The 14,806-nt window shown below is 44.6% G+C and overlaps 1 protein-coding gene across 1 annotated transcript in view; it reads left to right on the plus strand.

Moving 5' to 3' along the window:
• SLIT3 (slit guidance ligand 3) overlaps positions 1-14,806 on the plus strand; it is a 337,579-nt gene that overhangs the window by 255,083 nt on the left and 67,690 nt on the right. The window contains exons 18-23 of the mRNA XM_026035707.1: positions 634-777; positions 5,539-5,702; positions 6,950-7,082; positions 12,559-12,627; positions 13,444-13,515; positions 13,716-13,787. Coding sequence (XP_025891492.1) covers positions 634-777; positions 5,539-5,702; positions 6,950-7,082; positions 12,559-12,627; positions 13,444-13,515; positions 13,716-13,787 — 654 coding nt within the window. The remainder of the gene's footprint in view (positions 1-633; positions 778-5,538; positions 5,703-6,949; positions 7,083-12,558; positions 12,628-13,443; positions 13,516-13,715; positions 13,788-14,806) is intronic.

The raw sequence follows: 14,806 nt of genomic DNA on the forward strand, positions 1-14,806 counted from the left end.
CCGGATACTCCGGCCTTTCAGATTAATTAGGCTTTCTCGTCGAGGACATTGTTGCCATAACAACTCAGAGATGCATCTTCCAAAACACGGCACTGCTCCATCTGGTACAAGCTCTGAGCAAAGAACGTTTGAGAGGATGGTAACCGCTTTCTCTCTCGTCGTTAATGATTTTAATGAGATTTCCGAAGTTGCTTTTGCTCTGGAAATCTTTCCAAGGCTGTTCCTTGACTTCTGCTAGGAAGGCTGCTTTCTTGCTGTTACAGCGTAGATTACTAAAAGGTGCATGATAGGAACATGCCAGTCCCTATCAAATAAATGGTCGTTGAACTACAGCTTATGTTGCTCTTAGATACCTAGTAAGTTCAAGCACTTGGATGTTTATTACAAGCTTGTCCCTAGTCATAATGTTGTTTGTGTACTAATTTCAAATATGTAATTCCCATCAGCTTCTGGGTTTTGTTTTGTGGAACAGATAAGTTTTAAATTCACGATTTCACGAAGTTTTACATGAGTGTGGTACATGGGCAATCAGCGCAGAGTCTGGTGCTTGCCTAGAATCTATTGATCATCCCCTCCTCTCCTCAAAGGAGAGCCCTCCCCAGCTGTTCTCATTGCCTGTTCTAATCCCCACAGGATGCTGAGAAGCAACTCGATCAGCTGTATAAACAACGACACCTTTGCGGGCCTGAGCTCCGTGAGGCTGCTCTCCCTGTACGACAACCACATCAGCACCATCACCCCCGGGGCCTTCAGCACACTGGTCTCTTTGTCTACCATGTAAGTTATCTGCCTGCGCCTCAAACGTGTCGCGATGCTGTGATTCCATGCTCCCCTTTTAGGAAARCAGTGTTGGAGTTTCAAAATCAAAATGTTTAATTATTCATTTGTGGAGAAAGATAAAAAGAAAGTACGTCCCACTGGAACTGCAGGTTTGAAGGCTTCGGAAGAACTTGTGCATGGGATGCCTGAGAAAGCCTGGACCTTGCCAGCCTCAGGTGAGATGGCTGCTGTCATCCTACCTGAGCCAACTTACTACAATAGTTCCCATGAAACAACCTCTGCAGGTTCACAAATGAAGAGCTGATCATACACTGTAGCTCTCTCTGAAGATGCCTTAGTGTCAGTTAGAGTCTAATATTTGAAGACTGTTGGATTYCAGTTAAATTATTTAAATGTCAGGGGAACATGATTTTAAGATCCCTAGCTCAGCTATTCTGATAATCCCCTTCTATTTCTCAACATACCTCTGAAGTATTTCCCTTGTTTTTCAAATATTTTTTTCATTCTTTTCATGGTGTGTCCATTTTAATGAATTACAGGCTGATAAATATGGAGTGAGTGTCCAGCCTTTGTTTCCAGCTGTGAAAGGGAAGCCTGATGGAGCTGTTAATGGAAGCTGTCTGCTTAATTCYATTCACATTGCCCTGAAAACACATCCTAATTGTCCAACCAAAACAAACTCCTGGTGCTATCACATTTCTGGTTTTGAAAGCAGATACCATCATGTTTTACTCGCGGTACCCATTTTTAAAGGCTTTGGGGAAGATGGAAGTGCCGAGTCTCAGCTGTTTAGTTTCTCACACTTCCCTTTTTTGTTAATAACCTTTCAGCAGCAAATCAGGTCTGGCAGGAGCTCAGTGCAGCCTAAAGAAACCAGACCCCCCCTTCCATTTCTTTCTCCTAGCCCTAAAGCCTCTTGAAGCTGATGGACAGAGACACAAACACAACCAGATATTTACACTCACTATTTTCAAGTCCCAAGTCAAATCAAGTGGTACTGACCCAAGCTAATCCTCCCTGTGCTGCAGGCTGTGCCCACGGCCTGCCTGCCTCCCACTCCAGAGACTGTGTTCCCTTCCGTGGGTCCCTCTGTAGCTCTGATTCTCCAAATTAGTCCATCAATTCTTGACTCTGTTCACACTGAGATGTCTTTGTCATGCCTTCTTAGAAKACGGCCAATTTTCTTTGTATGTATCACTGAGCTGCAGATAAAGGMAATTACAGTTTCTAGCAGCAGCAGTTAAAGCTGCTGCTAATTAGGCTGCACTGCTCTGGCCCTGGCTGTTAGAAGCGTTTTGCTCGTGGCAGGTTCCTGGCTCTGCCTTGATGAGAAAGGTTGTTCTTTGACACCTCTTCACTGTGTTGGGTCCATCATCCAATAAAGTCAGGAGAAAAAAATGCTGTTGGATTCTTGATTCTGTTGACCTTGATTCAAATCCAAAATGCTTTTTCAGATACAAATGCAAAGCACAGAAGTGGTAATTTCCTAGCAGAGCTCCRTTGTAGGTGGTTATATGGAGCAACAACACTAATGAAGACGTATTGTATGACCACTTTCCTGTTCAGCCCACACTTTGTGAGTTAGTGAGCTGTTTGCAGTGACTCATTTCTGCATCTATTAATATGAGCCACGAAGTCATACTAAGTTTAACATTTCTTTCTGTTTTTATCTTGGCATATTTACAGAACATTAGAAAATGCAGCTCCTTTTGTTGCTTCTTGAGAGTCAACCTCATCGATAGTATCATGGACAGCTCTGAAAGTAGTGCCAAGGCTATAATGGTGTTCAGTAGGGGAAAAACATCTATTTTGCAAAATATTGCAAAAAAAAAAAAAGCTATATTTTATTATTTGTTACTAACTAAATTAGATATTGGGCGTATTGATTTCAAGTGTGGTTGTATGTCTGAATACCCATTGCTCAGCAATTGTCTTTCAGTCCTTGGGCAGGCAGGTGGGCATGTTTGCAAGCAGAGCTGCTTTTTCATGAATTAAACATGTCACATTTCTAGTATAAACTTAACTTAAATTCTAGGCTACATTTCCTGCCTAATTTCAACAATATCCAGATGCCTTTCAGTATGTTTTTCTAACAGGCCACCAGAATTCATTTAAATATGTAATATTCTGTGACTTCTTTGCAAATTTTAACAGAGATACTTGTAACTGGATATGCGTTTTGCTTTCCTCAAGACTTCTGTTCACCTTTCCTTTTAAAAATGTGCCTGTCTCCATGACGAAACACTTACAAAGTTAATGTTAATAAGATGTCTTTGCTAAAAGCTTGATTGCTCTGTTTCTGTGTGAGTGGCTGAATCATTATGTTAGGTGTAGGAAGTCTGATTACTAATTATGAATTTTTAGAGCTCTTCTAACTGCCCAACGTTACCCTTTGTGATTTAAGAATTCTTYTTGAATAACCACATTCAAAGATGAAGCTTCTGCAGCTCATTGGCCTCTCGCAGCTTTCGGTTGCTTGACCCATTAATTAGGAAGGCTCTTACCAAATGTCACGCGTTAGAGATCCTTGATTTTATGCATTTTATAAAAACGAATCAAAATCTGCCATGGAAGCAGCATGTATGTGGGCCTATGTACCAGCTTCATGATACGTAAAGGGAAAAAAAAGTTAAAATTTAATCTAAATTTTAATTTTAAATTTTAATTAGTACTAGAATTTAAAAAATCAAGCTGCTCAAGGCGGCTGGGCAAAGGAAGGAATTTAGGTGGTGCGGAAGTGACAAGGAGATGGGTGAAACRTGTGAGAAGGTAAATTTGTGCTTTATTTGAAGAGTTAATTGTGTTTCGAAAGAAAGAATTTGTTTCCCTGTTCATTGGCTCTGTGTGTACAAGTTTACTGRAGCATTTTGGAAGGGTTTTGGAGTGTCCCAAGAAGGTGCTGTGGATGCGTGGAGCRTCGTGCTCGGAGCTGTGCGTTATCCAGGGCCTGGTTACACTCACCTGCTCTTCTCATCCACTTGTGGCTTATTCCCTTCGGTGGCTTTGTGGCCTGGAAGCTGCTGTGTGAATGTGATCTCACTCTTTTCCAGTAGTGGAACAAATGGCCTTTGAAGCCTTGCTTCGCTTAGCTTTGGAGGTTTAAGCACTTCATTTAAACCCTCTGCCTACGCCAAARTGTGTCAGGATGGAAAATATACAAGGCATGTGGTCCGGTCGTGGATGAAAGGAAACGGAAAGCAATTCGGCAGGAATATAACCAGGCTTGGCGTGAGGTGGCCAGGGCTTGTCTGCACCTTCTGTGGAAAGCTCCCTCTAACCCATCCACTTTCCCACCTTTAGGCACTAAATTAGCCTTGCTGCCGAGTCCGAGGCAACGTGGCTCCATTGGGTTGTTTCTACCACTAAACTTTATGCTGAATTTTCTCCTTTCCAGTCATCCCTCTACGTAACATTCGATAGCTCGTGCTGGACCCCCATGTASCTGCGCACACCACGCGCCAGGCTGTGGCAGTGATTGAGGTGTCTTCTCTTGCCGGGCGTCGAGYGGCTGTAAATCACCTTGCAGGTTTGCAGGACTGGCCTAGAACCCGTCTCACTTGGGGACTGGTTTGGCTCTGTGTTCTCACTGCCCCATCTCAACTGCAGCAGATGTTTTCCTCTTCAGCGCTGCCGCGTTCTGCAGGAGTGGCTTGGCTGAAAGTCAGCGCGAGGTTTGACTGCGGGCCTAGGTCTGTGTCTTGAAGACTTCTAAGGTTCCCTCCACGTGCTGCTTGAAGTGTGTGTGAGCAGAACCTGCCTTATTAGTTCCTTAAACATTTTCATCTTCAAAATGTGCTGCCCTGTAGAAGAATTTCATTACCATCTCTTGCTCCCTCCCAGAGAGAAGACAAGAACGCTCAGATGTTTTCACGTTTGACATGAGAATTCCTTCAGCGTTAGTTCCAATACCTCATTCTGCAGACATAGGGCTCTGACAGCTCATTTTTCTTCCACGAGGCAGCCCAGGACAGAGGCTATAGATTCCCCCTAGCTTTATATGCAAGAGTCTCGATCTCCATTTCACCAGGAACAGCAGCCTCTTCCCTTCATCTGAAGTTCAGTCACAAAAAAATCCTAATCAGAAATTATGTATATGTGTATATATAGGACTCCATTAACATTTCTGTTCTGAAGGCTCTTAGCTCTTATTCTGGTTAGCTTAGGAAGACAGTTGCTTAAAAGAAATGTCACCTTATACTCCTTCCATCCCCAGGACCACAAGCTCTGTGTGTGTGTGTGTGTGTGTGTGTGTGTACATATGTATATTTGTATATATATGTAGTGTGCTATCCTCACTGTTTCTGTACAGCATGAGTAGACTTTATCCACAGCATTCCCTGAGGAATCACACTGAAGGTCACGGATATGTGGATATAATGTGTGAGATTTGAGCATGAGCTGTAGCTTGAGTGAAAATATACCATAAACACAGCCCTGGTGCTGATATAGCTATGTCTAAGGAATTTGAACAGTAAGTGCTTTGGCTTTTTTATATATATATATATATATATATATATATATATGTATGTATGTATGTATATGTGTGTGTATATATATGCATGTGTGTGTATATTATAATTACAGCCCCGATTCCAAAATAAAATCTGTGTGGAAGCTGCCTAATCTGTAAAACAGAGCAGGATCTCACTGAAACAGATGGCAGGAAGGAGGTCGGCTTGGAACCCATCGTCTCTCGATAGCTGCTTAAGCCTCTCTGTATGTTCATGTTCAATGCAACTCTGTCTCCTTCCATTTCAGCAATTTGCTGGCTAACTCCTTTAACTGTAACTGCCACTTGGCTTGGCTGGGAAAATGGCTGAGGAAGAAGAGGATTGTCAGTGGAAATCCACGCTGCTTGAAACCTTTTTTCTTAAAGGATATTCCAATCCAGGATGTGGATGCCCAGGACTTCACCTGTGATGGTAAGAAAATATGACTAGATTGGGCATTTGTGATAATGTTGATGTCTCCCTGCCTATCAGTTAATGTTGCAGAGTGAACTTTTCAACTTAATAGTGAGGGAGATGTCTGTCCAGAGCTGAAGATCACTGTTCCTTGTTAAAAGTTCATTTTTATTCTTCTTTCCAGTTTCTGCATTTCTGCCATCTGCCCCTAAATATCAGGATATTTTTTTTCCTTAAACCTTGCCAGTCTGTCCCCAACCATATGCTGGTGGATAAATGCTCCTGATTTAGTCCTTGCCCTTCCTCCCACTTCCTCATTCACAGAACTGGTTAAAGTTCTTTGAAGCCAGAGGAAATGATGCTTGCCTGGAAAAGTCTTTTGGATTTGGAGAGGCTGTTCTATTTCAGCAGAAGCAGGGAGCTGATGAATCCAGTGCTGCTTTGGCTCACGGGTTGTGCCTTGGCTTGTCCTTCCACTGTCACCCATGGGAGGAGGCACCGCTGGCGCTTCCCTCTCACATGCAGCGCGGGGCTGCGCCTGCCTTATGTTCTGCAAAGCCTGTTATTTGGCAGGGGGAAACCCACACTTCAATGCTTTCAACTTCAAGGACTTGATTTCTGCCACACAGACCTTATTGTCCCTCAGTTACGAGATGAAATCTGCTGTTTATGGAGCTGCGAATCCGCTTTCGGAGATGCTCAGTATTTTCGCGTGTGCACAGATGGAGCACCAGCAGCGTGGAGTGCTCTGCTTCGCTTGTTGTTTGCCTGGTAATCCTCACCAAAAACAACAACGGCTTGCAATTGCAATGGAAAACAAAGTGCAAGGCTGACATTAAAAAGAAATACCAAATTAACAGCTGAAAGTGTTATTAAAAAAAAACCAACCTGTTACACCATCTAGATAGTGAATGTCATCTGTGTTGATCAGCTGAAGGTAGTGGTCTGGTAAAGTCCTCTATTGCAGCTGGTGCAACCAGAAGAGGTTGCAGTTACTTTGAAAATGCTGGTTTGCAGTTTCTGTGAGAATACTGGTTTGCAATAACTTTGRAAATACTGGTTTGCAATTTCTGTGCCAAGCGGGCTTGCGGCACAGAAATTGCAAACCAGTATTTTGAACCTGCACCAGGTAGGTACTGATGGCTGCTGAGTCCACACTCAGGGCTCTCCCTGCATGGTCCTTGCACGCYGTTCTCTCCCAGGTGACTGCTCTGGGTTGTGAGCTGCTCTCCTTCCCTTCCCCTTCCCTTCTCCTCCTTTTTCAGGCAATGACGAGAGCAGCTGCTCGCTGGTGCCGCGCTGCCCGCCCCAGTGCACCTGCCTCGACTCCGTGGTGCGCTGCAGCAACAAGGGGCTGCGCCTGCTGCCCAGAGGCATCCCCAAGGAGGTGACCGAGCTGTAAGTGACTCTGCCTGGCTCCTTTCTAGGCTTCTCCGCTACCACTTGGGGTGGATTTGTGCTGGATTTGGGGTCTTTCTGTGGAAAGATGCAATGGGGGAATTGCTTGGCTTAAACTCTTGTAGAAATACAGTGCTTTGCCCTTTACATCCTCCTTCAAACCTACCCCAGGTGAGTTGTTTCCAGAAGCTGTTACACTCTGCTGGATGTATTTGTGTTAGTTGGTTGAGCTSGTTCATTCAGTGGATTCCTAAGAAATGAAAATCTGCTGCTGCACCACTCTGATGAGCAGGGAGGTCCCTGGTGAGTGAAGTGCTCCCTTCCCAGGGAAAGGGGGTTTGCAAGGCTGCCATCCAATGCACTTTGCTGTTCAATGAGTGGACTGAAAGCCTGTGGGAACTCAGAGTAACAGGGATATTTTGCATAAATGAATGCATCCTTGGGACTGCTGTTAATCGGGACATGGTTAATAGCAGAATTAAAAGCCAAGTTCCCGCCCATGTTACCTTTATATTCCCATGAATGATAAAGAAGCTGATTCAGGCCTCATTATTGCTTTTGAATATGGTTTGCCAACAGGAAGATATCACAGATGTTACTTTGATTTCCACTGCCACACTAAGGAATCTTTATGTCTAAATTTTGCTTATTCAGTGTATAAATTTCACATTTTCAGTGTTCTGATACTATCTGATACACTGACAACTTTTCAGGCAAGGAGTGGAGTTAATCTCACATTCTTGAAAACTGCTATCTTGCCTAAGCTGGCTCTTGGCAGGCGAGGCAGCAGACTGGAAGGGAGCAGCTGGGGTTCACGGGAGTCTCCGTGACTCTCCTCTCCAGCAGGAGCCGCTTGGCTGTGCCAGCCTCTCCTTGGGCTGTCTGCTTCCCATCCAGAAATGTGTCAGCCCAACACACTCAGCTGTGCGCCGCCTGCCTCCGCACTGCCCATGTTCTGCACATACAACCTTGAATCTGTCCCAGCTGTCTCCACATTCAGGCCTGATCTCACTCTGCTGTCTTTCCACCAACATAAACCGAGCTCCTTATTTGTCTCTGTACCAGAAGATGAACTTCAAGTACCAGAGAAAAAAAAAAATTCCTGTGTTTCTGAAAGCTGTGACAAGGTTGAAATGAAAAAGAGAGAATCAGTCTTAGCTGTTTTCCCTCCGCTTCAAATCGTGTTGAAGACATTGCCCATAATCTGGAGGACTCGTCAAATATGTTGTCCGTCATCTAGAGGACTCTGTCTTTCAGTTGCATCAAAGGATAGAGGTCCTACCTAAGGAGACCAATCCATTAAGCCTGACTGTAGCCTTCTCACGAGCTTTTTAAAGTCCTTTCAGAGATCTTGAAATAGCCTTAAAATGAGAAACCTTTTACTGCCCAGGCGTGCAGGGCAGATGCTGCCCTGCGCTGTGGGGAGCCTCGCGGTGCCCATGTCCTTGTCCCCAGCAGTGGTCACTGCTGCATGGTGCCCTGCAGGCTGCGGCTCATATCCTGCACCTTGCCCTGCATGCACTGCACAGACAAGCACAAATTCCATTTTCTTTTGAGGTAAAATCCTGCTAGTTTGCAGCTCAGCTCACTCCTGCTTGCATGCAAGCCTTTCCTCTCCTTTCTTAAATCTATCCGACTGCGATTCCCAGGCGCTTTTTCCCGTAACTTGCAGCTTCAGCGTGCCAGTGCTAGCATGTCCTTTTTTTTCTTTTTCCACAAAACTGTGGTTTATTCCTAATCAAGTCTTATCTGACAGCATCCAGCTGTTTTTATGGAGCTACAGCAAATACTCGCATGCACAGGGGAAAAAGTTGGAGGCAATTACGTTGGCAGCATGTGTACAAGTTGTAACATAATGAGCATGGTATATTTTAGAATAAATATATACTAATGATGTTGTCGCTAGACTCCACATGTTGTCATGACACTGAACTACAGTGATGGGGTTATTAGAAAAGTGTGTGTCCATACATCACTTTTCGGGATTGCTTTGCATTTATTTTAGCATACGTTAATATTTACTTTTGTCATCTCTCTTTGTCTCCTCGCAAGCCTTTTCTCTCCCTCTGGTGGCCTCCACTTGTAGGTGTCCCACCTGCCTTTGCCCTGTCCCCTCTCGTGGGGGGACGTTTCTCCTTCACCCCACGAGAGCTGCCCACGAGCAGAGGGATCCCGTTAGCTCATGGGATCCGTGTTCCTGTTGCTCTCACTCCAAGGGCTGATGCTCAAGTGAGGGACCTGATGAGAGGCAGCGACACGCTCAGGCGAAGGCCTCCTGCCTCCTGAAGGGCATCCCACSCGGCTTAATTCCCTGGGCCAGGAATTCCATTTGGGAGAACGGACCGTTCCATGGAGGCTGTTTGAGTTGCAGCAAAGCAGAGGAGTCCGAGCTGCGGGATGGGGCGGCTGGGGTTGGGAGCACCAGAGCTGGCGTGACTGGGAGGCTGGAGCACACGGTGGGTTTTCACAGGGCAGCTCTCAAATACTGATCTCTCCGAGACCGCCTGGATCAGGAAATGAAACTTGCTTCAGAACCCAGGGAACTGGGTATCTGCATTAAAATGTTTTGTCTCCAACTTGATTTTACAGCTACGTAAATTAGGTAAGTATCTTTTCTTCTCCTTAAACACTCTCCAGCAAATATTTAAAGAAGCTGAAGGGCAGGCTCTGCACCTCTTCAGTTAGTGACTGCAAGGCAGTTTCCTTCTTCAGTCTCCCATGCCAAGGCTTGTGCAGGCTCCAAGAGCCTTTCCCCAGAGGTGTACAGGGCATTTCAGGAGGCCACGGGCACATTTCTGATCATTTTTCCATTTCTTTCTTCTTTCCCATTCATTCTTTTGGCTCGGATAATTACTTGATGGTTGTGAGTCCTTGTTGACCTTCAGGATTCCCAGCAGCGCTCGTGGGATAAAGGACAGTTTCCAAGCTGATATATTGAACAACAAGGTCTGGAGGTTTAGGGAAGCAAAGGAGGTTGTTTTGGGTACTAGTCAGCTCATCTGTATTAAAACAACTGACACCCACTCTCAACACTGACAATCTGTATATTAATAGCTAGACTCGGGACGTTAAAATTAGAAAATCATTTTCTCATTCATACCACAGTTTCTTCACATACCAGATGCCTTCTGCATCATCTTTCTTTGCTAAGCCTTGGGAAAAAATACAAATAAAGCTGTTCCTGTGCATTAGTCTTGAGATTTTTTCCCAGAGTTTTTGCCATAGTTAGATCACTGTGCGTGTGTGTGTTTTTACATACATAATGATTTTATGCATCCATGAAAAGTATATAATCAGCAATTTTTCAGCCTAAAATTTTGTTTTGCTCAGAAAATACAGTGCTCATATAATATTGCCCCATCTGCAAGCACACTGTTAACCCATTCAAGTGTCCACAGGGCGACAGGCAGCGCTGCAGAGCAGTGGAGCAAGTCGTACACTTGCAACTTGTGTTTGCACCTGAGAGCAGCAAGGGAAAAAGCCCTTGGCTAGCCAGCAGTTTGTTGAAATTGCAGCCTGTTTCCTATTGGGGTCAACGAGAAAATACCCAGCAAGTCTATTTCTGGAGGTTTGCATGGATTGCAGGAGTTGAGACCCCTTTCCCGAATTGAAATCACGACTAGCTTCCAGATGTGTAGTACATGACCTGCTTTTCATTTCCTTGCCTTTGGAATAAACACTGGAACGTGACCCTGCCCACATGCGCGAGTTTAGGTTTCACAGGCTTTCCAGGATGAAAGGAAGGAGCAGATTCCCAGGAATTGGCTGCATCCCTCACAGACCGTGCCTGGATATGAGACACGAGGTGCTCTGCTCAAATAGGAACATGTGCGGTTTTATTCTGGGGACCTTCCACTTACAAACATAGAAGGTCAATTTGCACTACRCCAGATCATTTTCAGAATAATTTATACCAAATTCAGTCGAAAGGGAACAAGTTACTTTGTTGAATTTAAATATCCCTGTGGAGGAGCAAATGTGGGTGCAAAGGAGGTGTAAATCCAAGCTGCAGCCCGGGGTGAGCCGAGGGGCCACAACTTCCTAGCAAGGGTTAATGGTTTGCCCTATAACASCATCACCTGCTGTCTGCTGTGATTTCTGTGCATGGGGAGATTAATCGGATCAATGGGTTTCCAGTGAGGAATGGTTTTGCCTTTGGATAAAAATTCACAAAACCTGTAGTCCCCCAGGTCAAACCTGATGCTGTCTGGAGCAGGGTCAGCTCCAGCATCCGTTTGGGTGTCTTGCGGGATGGGCGAGGGTAGGCAGGAAGGAGGCAGGCAGGGATGGCACCTTTCCTCTTGACTCATTTTAGGAAAAAGATGCCATTTTATTGCTGTTAGATTCTGGGATCTATTTTATGGGAAATTCTTCTTGGAGCAGTTTGGCAGGAAGGAGCCGAAGCAGCACAAAGTGAGGCATGGGGAGAGGGCAATGAATTGTGGCATTGGGCCACGCATCCCATAAGCAATCCTGGAAGTGTTGATAGTTCTTTATTTTTACGTAAAGTAAAAATGAAAAATACAGTTTGTGGGAAAATTTTCTTGGGTTTAGTTTGCACAAAAGCCCCTGTGCTGTAAACCTGGGGGGATCCCAGTTGGAGGAGCGAAGGAGGCGAAATCAAGAGCCGGGAACACGGGGAAGGGCCCAGACTTTCTACTCCCCAAACTCTTCAACACATCACATCACATTCGAAAACATAGCGCTTTATTCTAGTGTACATGTTGATAAAATCTTTATTGATTTAATAATTTAAATTAATAGAATAGTATTTTAACATACTTATAGGGACTGTTTCCTATTTATCTTTCCCAGTATTGCTGTTTAGAGATTCCTTACGCACATTAAAGGTGCTTCAGACTCCATCAGCCTTCGGGTACAAGCTGTTTTGTTCAGTGTCTTGGTGCTGGTAGGAGATGTGCGTGTCCAGGAGAACTTACACCTTTGATTTGTGCCTCACAGAGAACAGGGAGCATGGATGTGCTCACAGGGACCTGCTGCCCCACACCTGGGATCGGATCATGCCSCTGCTGACATTGGGAAGGACTGGGTTGTTTTGCAGGATTAGGCTCCATCAGCAACATTTTGCYGGTGGGGTCACATAGGACTTGGAGCCCTCATAGCAACTTCTCTTGTCCCTAATCTTCACCAAAGGCAAAACCCATTAGGTTTTTGTTCCTTTGCTTCTTCTGCTGTTTTCTCAGAGGAATCAAGCGGTGGTTTGTGCTTGCTGCAGGCTGGGGAGCCTTTATTCACTTCCAAGTCTTGAGCAAAACCACCACTGAGCTGCTGTCATGCTTTCCATGCCGGATAATTCACTTAAAGGGGAGGCTGGTGCAGTTTCAAAGCAATGAATCAAAGGCAATTTCYGTAGTGAGCGACTCCAATTTGTCTTGTCCTCGTTCCCGGTGCGCCGTGGGCTGACAGGCGCTCTTGTTAGTGCGTTTGCCTGATTGTCAAATGTGCCTTTTTGCAGGTACCTGGAGGGCAACCACCTGACCGCAGTGCCGAAGGGGCTGTCGGCGTTCAGACACCTCACCCTCATGTAAGAAACACGTGTGTCTTTAGGTGAAACCAAATAGCAGTCCTATGAACAGAGAAACAACTAGGCTCCATTGACTAAATTGCTCCCAAAAATTCATAATAAGTTCAGCTTTACTGGCTGAACTGTTTATTGGAAGTTTTTGACTGCTCCTCCAGTCAGCTCTAGATGCTCAGGTCAAATGGGCAGAAGAACCTTAGACCAAAAACATAACTGTGTCTTCTGTTTTAAAGCAGTGTTTTGTTTGGAGACATCTGATTTTATTTTGCATGGAAAAACAACAACAAAAAATGTTCTGCGTGAGCCAAAATTACTTTTTAGAATTGAAAGCTGACGTATCTTTTGTTTCTAGTTGAGCCAAAGCAAATGCTTTCCCCATCTTTTATTCAGTATATTTATATCAAAGAGACCATTCTTTTTAGGCAACTTGTTTCAGTAGCTGCGAGAGTGAAGGGTATATGGAAATAGTACACTTGATAAATTGCAGAGCAGCCCTCCCCAGCAAGTATTTACCCAGGATTGGATCATCTATTAATTTATCCTCCTGCCTGGRAAGTTTTGCTGATATTCACTGATTTTTTGGGTGCTGTATGCTAGAAATCTGCTTCACTGAGAATTCCTAAGCTTTTCCTGAGCAAGTGCTCTGATGGGATTTGCTTTTAGTTTGTTCTGAGTTGTTAGAAAGAATTATGCCCRTTGACAATATTTGACTTTTCAGTTGCTTCCAGCAGTTTGCTACGCAGGTGCGTTTTAATGTTTAAAAATGATTTGTTTCTGAACCAGTTCCCGTAAGCGTCTTTTTCTGTGTGCATTTTTCAGTGATTTGAGCAACAACAGCATAAGCGTCCTGGCCAATTACACCTTCAGCAACATGACTCAGCTCTCGACACTGTGAGTAGCCCCAGGTTTTGCCGTCCCCCTCTGCTGCTTTTCAGGTCCAAGTTTGGCCCTTAAGCAGGACCAACGAGGAGGTTCCTCGTTAGTGATAAATGCTGGTGGCTTTGCCAGCAATTGCGTGGCCAATGCTCAGTTGAATTAGATTGAAATGCTTGAAGGGGACATAGGGTGACTCTGTTTCTCCTTGTGCCTAGGATCCTGAGCTACAACAGGCTCCGGTGCATCCCGGTCCACGCCTTCGACGGGCTGAGGTCCCTGCGTGTGCTGTGAGTACCGGACTGCCTTGTGCTCCCTCCAGGGCTGCCCGTGGCACGGAGGGCTTCAGCGAGCAGATGGCTTTCCCTTCATTCAGGAGCTATAAATATTTTCACACCATTAGCTTCAATGTACTTGTACTTAGGCGCAATATGTCCGGTAATGACTAGAGCAGGTGAGCGGTAAGCTTTGGAAAAAAGCAATTATGTCCTCGCAGGAGGGATGACTTTGATACTTTAGGGATAAGAAATTTGAGTGGTAAAATAGTAATTGGGGTTTCCACCTCCCAATTTACAGGACAGCTTAGACGCCCCAATTTTTGTTAAGAAAAACAAGAAAGATAGGTCTTTTGGATATGTTGATTTGAGTTTGGCTTGGGACACTGGTTTCTAGCCCACTAGAATGGCCACATCTGAGCTGTTACATAAGACCTGCAGTTCAGCCACAGATGAATTTACCTTGTTTCTTGGCTAAATAAATTATTCCATATGGAGCTCTCTTCTGCTGCTTCTGATAGGCTTTTTTGATTAAAGCTAGCTTGGAAATCTCTACCTTGAATTACAGTGTTGAGATATCCTGTCTCACCTTTTCCCATAGTTACAATTTGTCTTTTCACTTCTGTTCTTGCAAGCCGTCTACGGATAGAAGTGAAGGGCAATATTTTAAGTATCAAATGCTATTTTTTGTCTTTCTTAAACGACCTGCTAACCAGATTTGAAAGTAACTTGCTCCTTCCAAGGAGAAGCTCTCCCTGTGTTGTGCAGAGCCACGCAAGTGCGGAGGTCTCCATCTCCACTGGSTGCATTTGGAAGCCTCCAGATTGATTGAATTTATTATGGCCCACAAAACTCTGGTATCAGCTACAACTTTTGCCACATGTCATCCACRTTGTTATTAAAAATCAATTCTCCAGGGGGAAAATGGGCTTCCCAGTGACAGTGTGCAATCTGTTATTGTCGGGTATTTTATTATCCATATTCCCAGGAGAATTTAAAGGAGAAACATCAGCAAAACAATCCACATTTTCAAT

The sequence above is a fragment of the Nothoprocta perdicaria genome, unplaced genomic scaffold (genome assembly GCF_003342845.1).
Source record: "Nothoprocta perdicaria isolate Ctin4 unplaced genomic scaffold, notPer1 scaffold_165, whole genome shotgun sequence".
Lineage (NCBI taxonomy): Eukaryota > Metazoa > Chordata > Aves > Tinamiformes > Tinamidae > Nothoprocta > Nothoprocta perdicaria.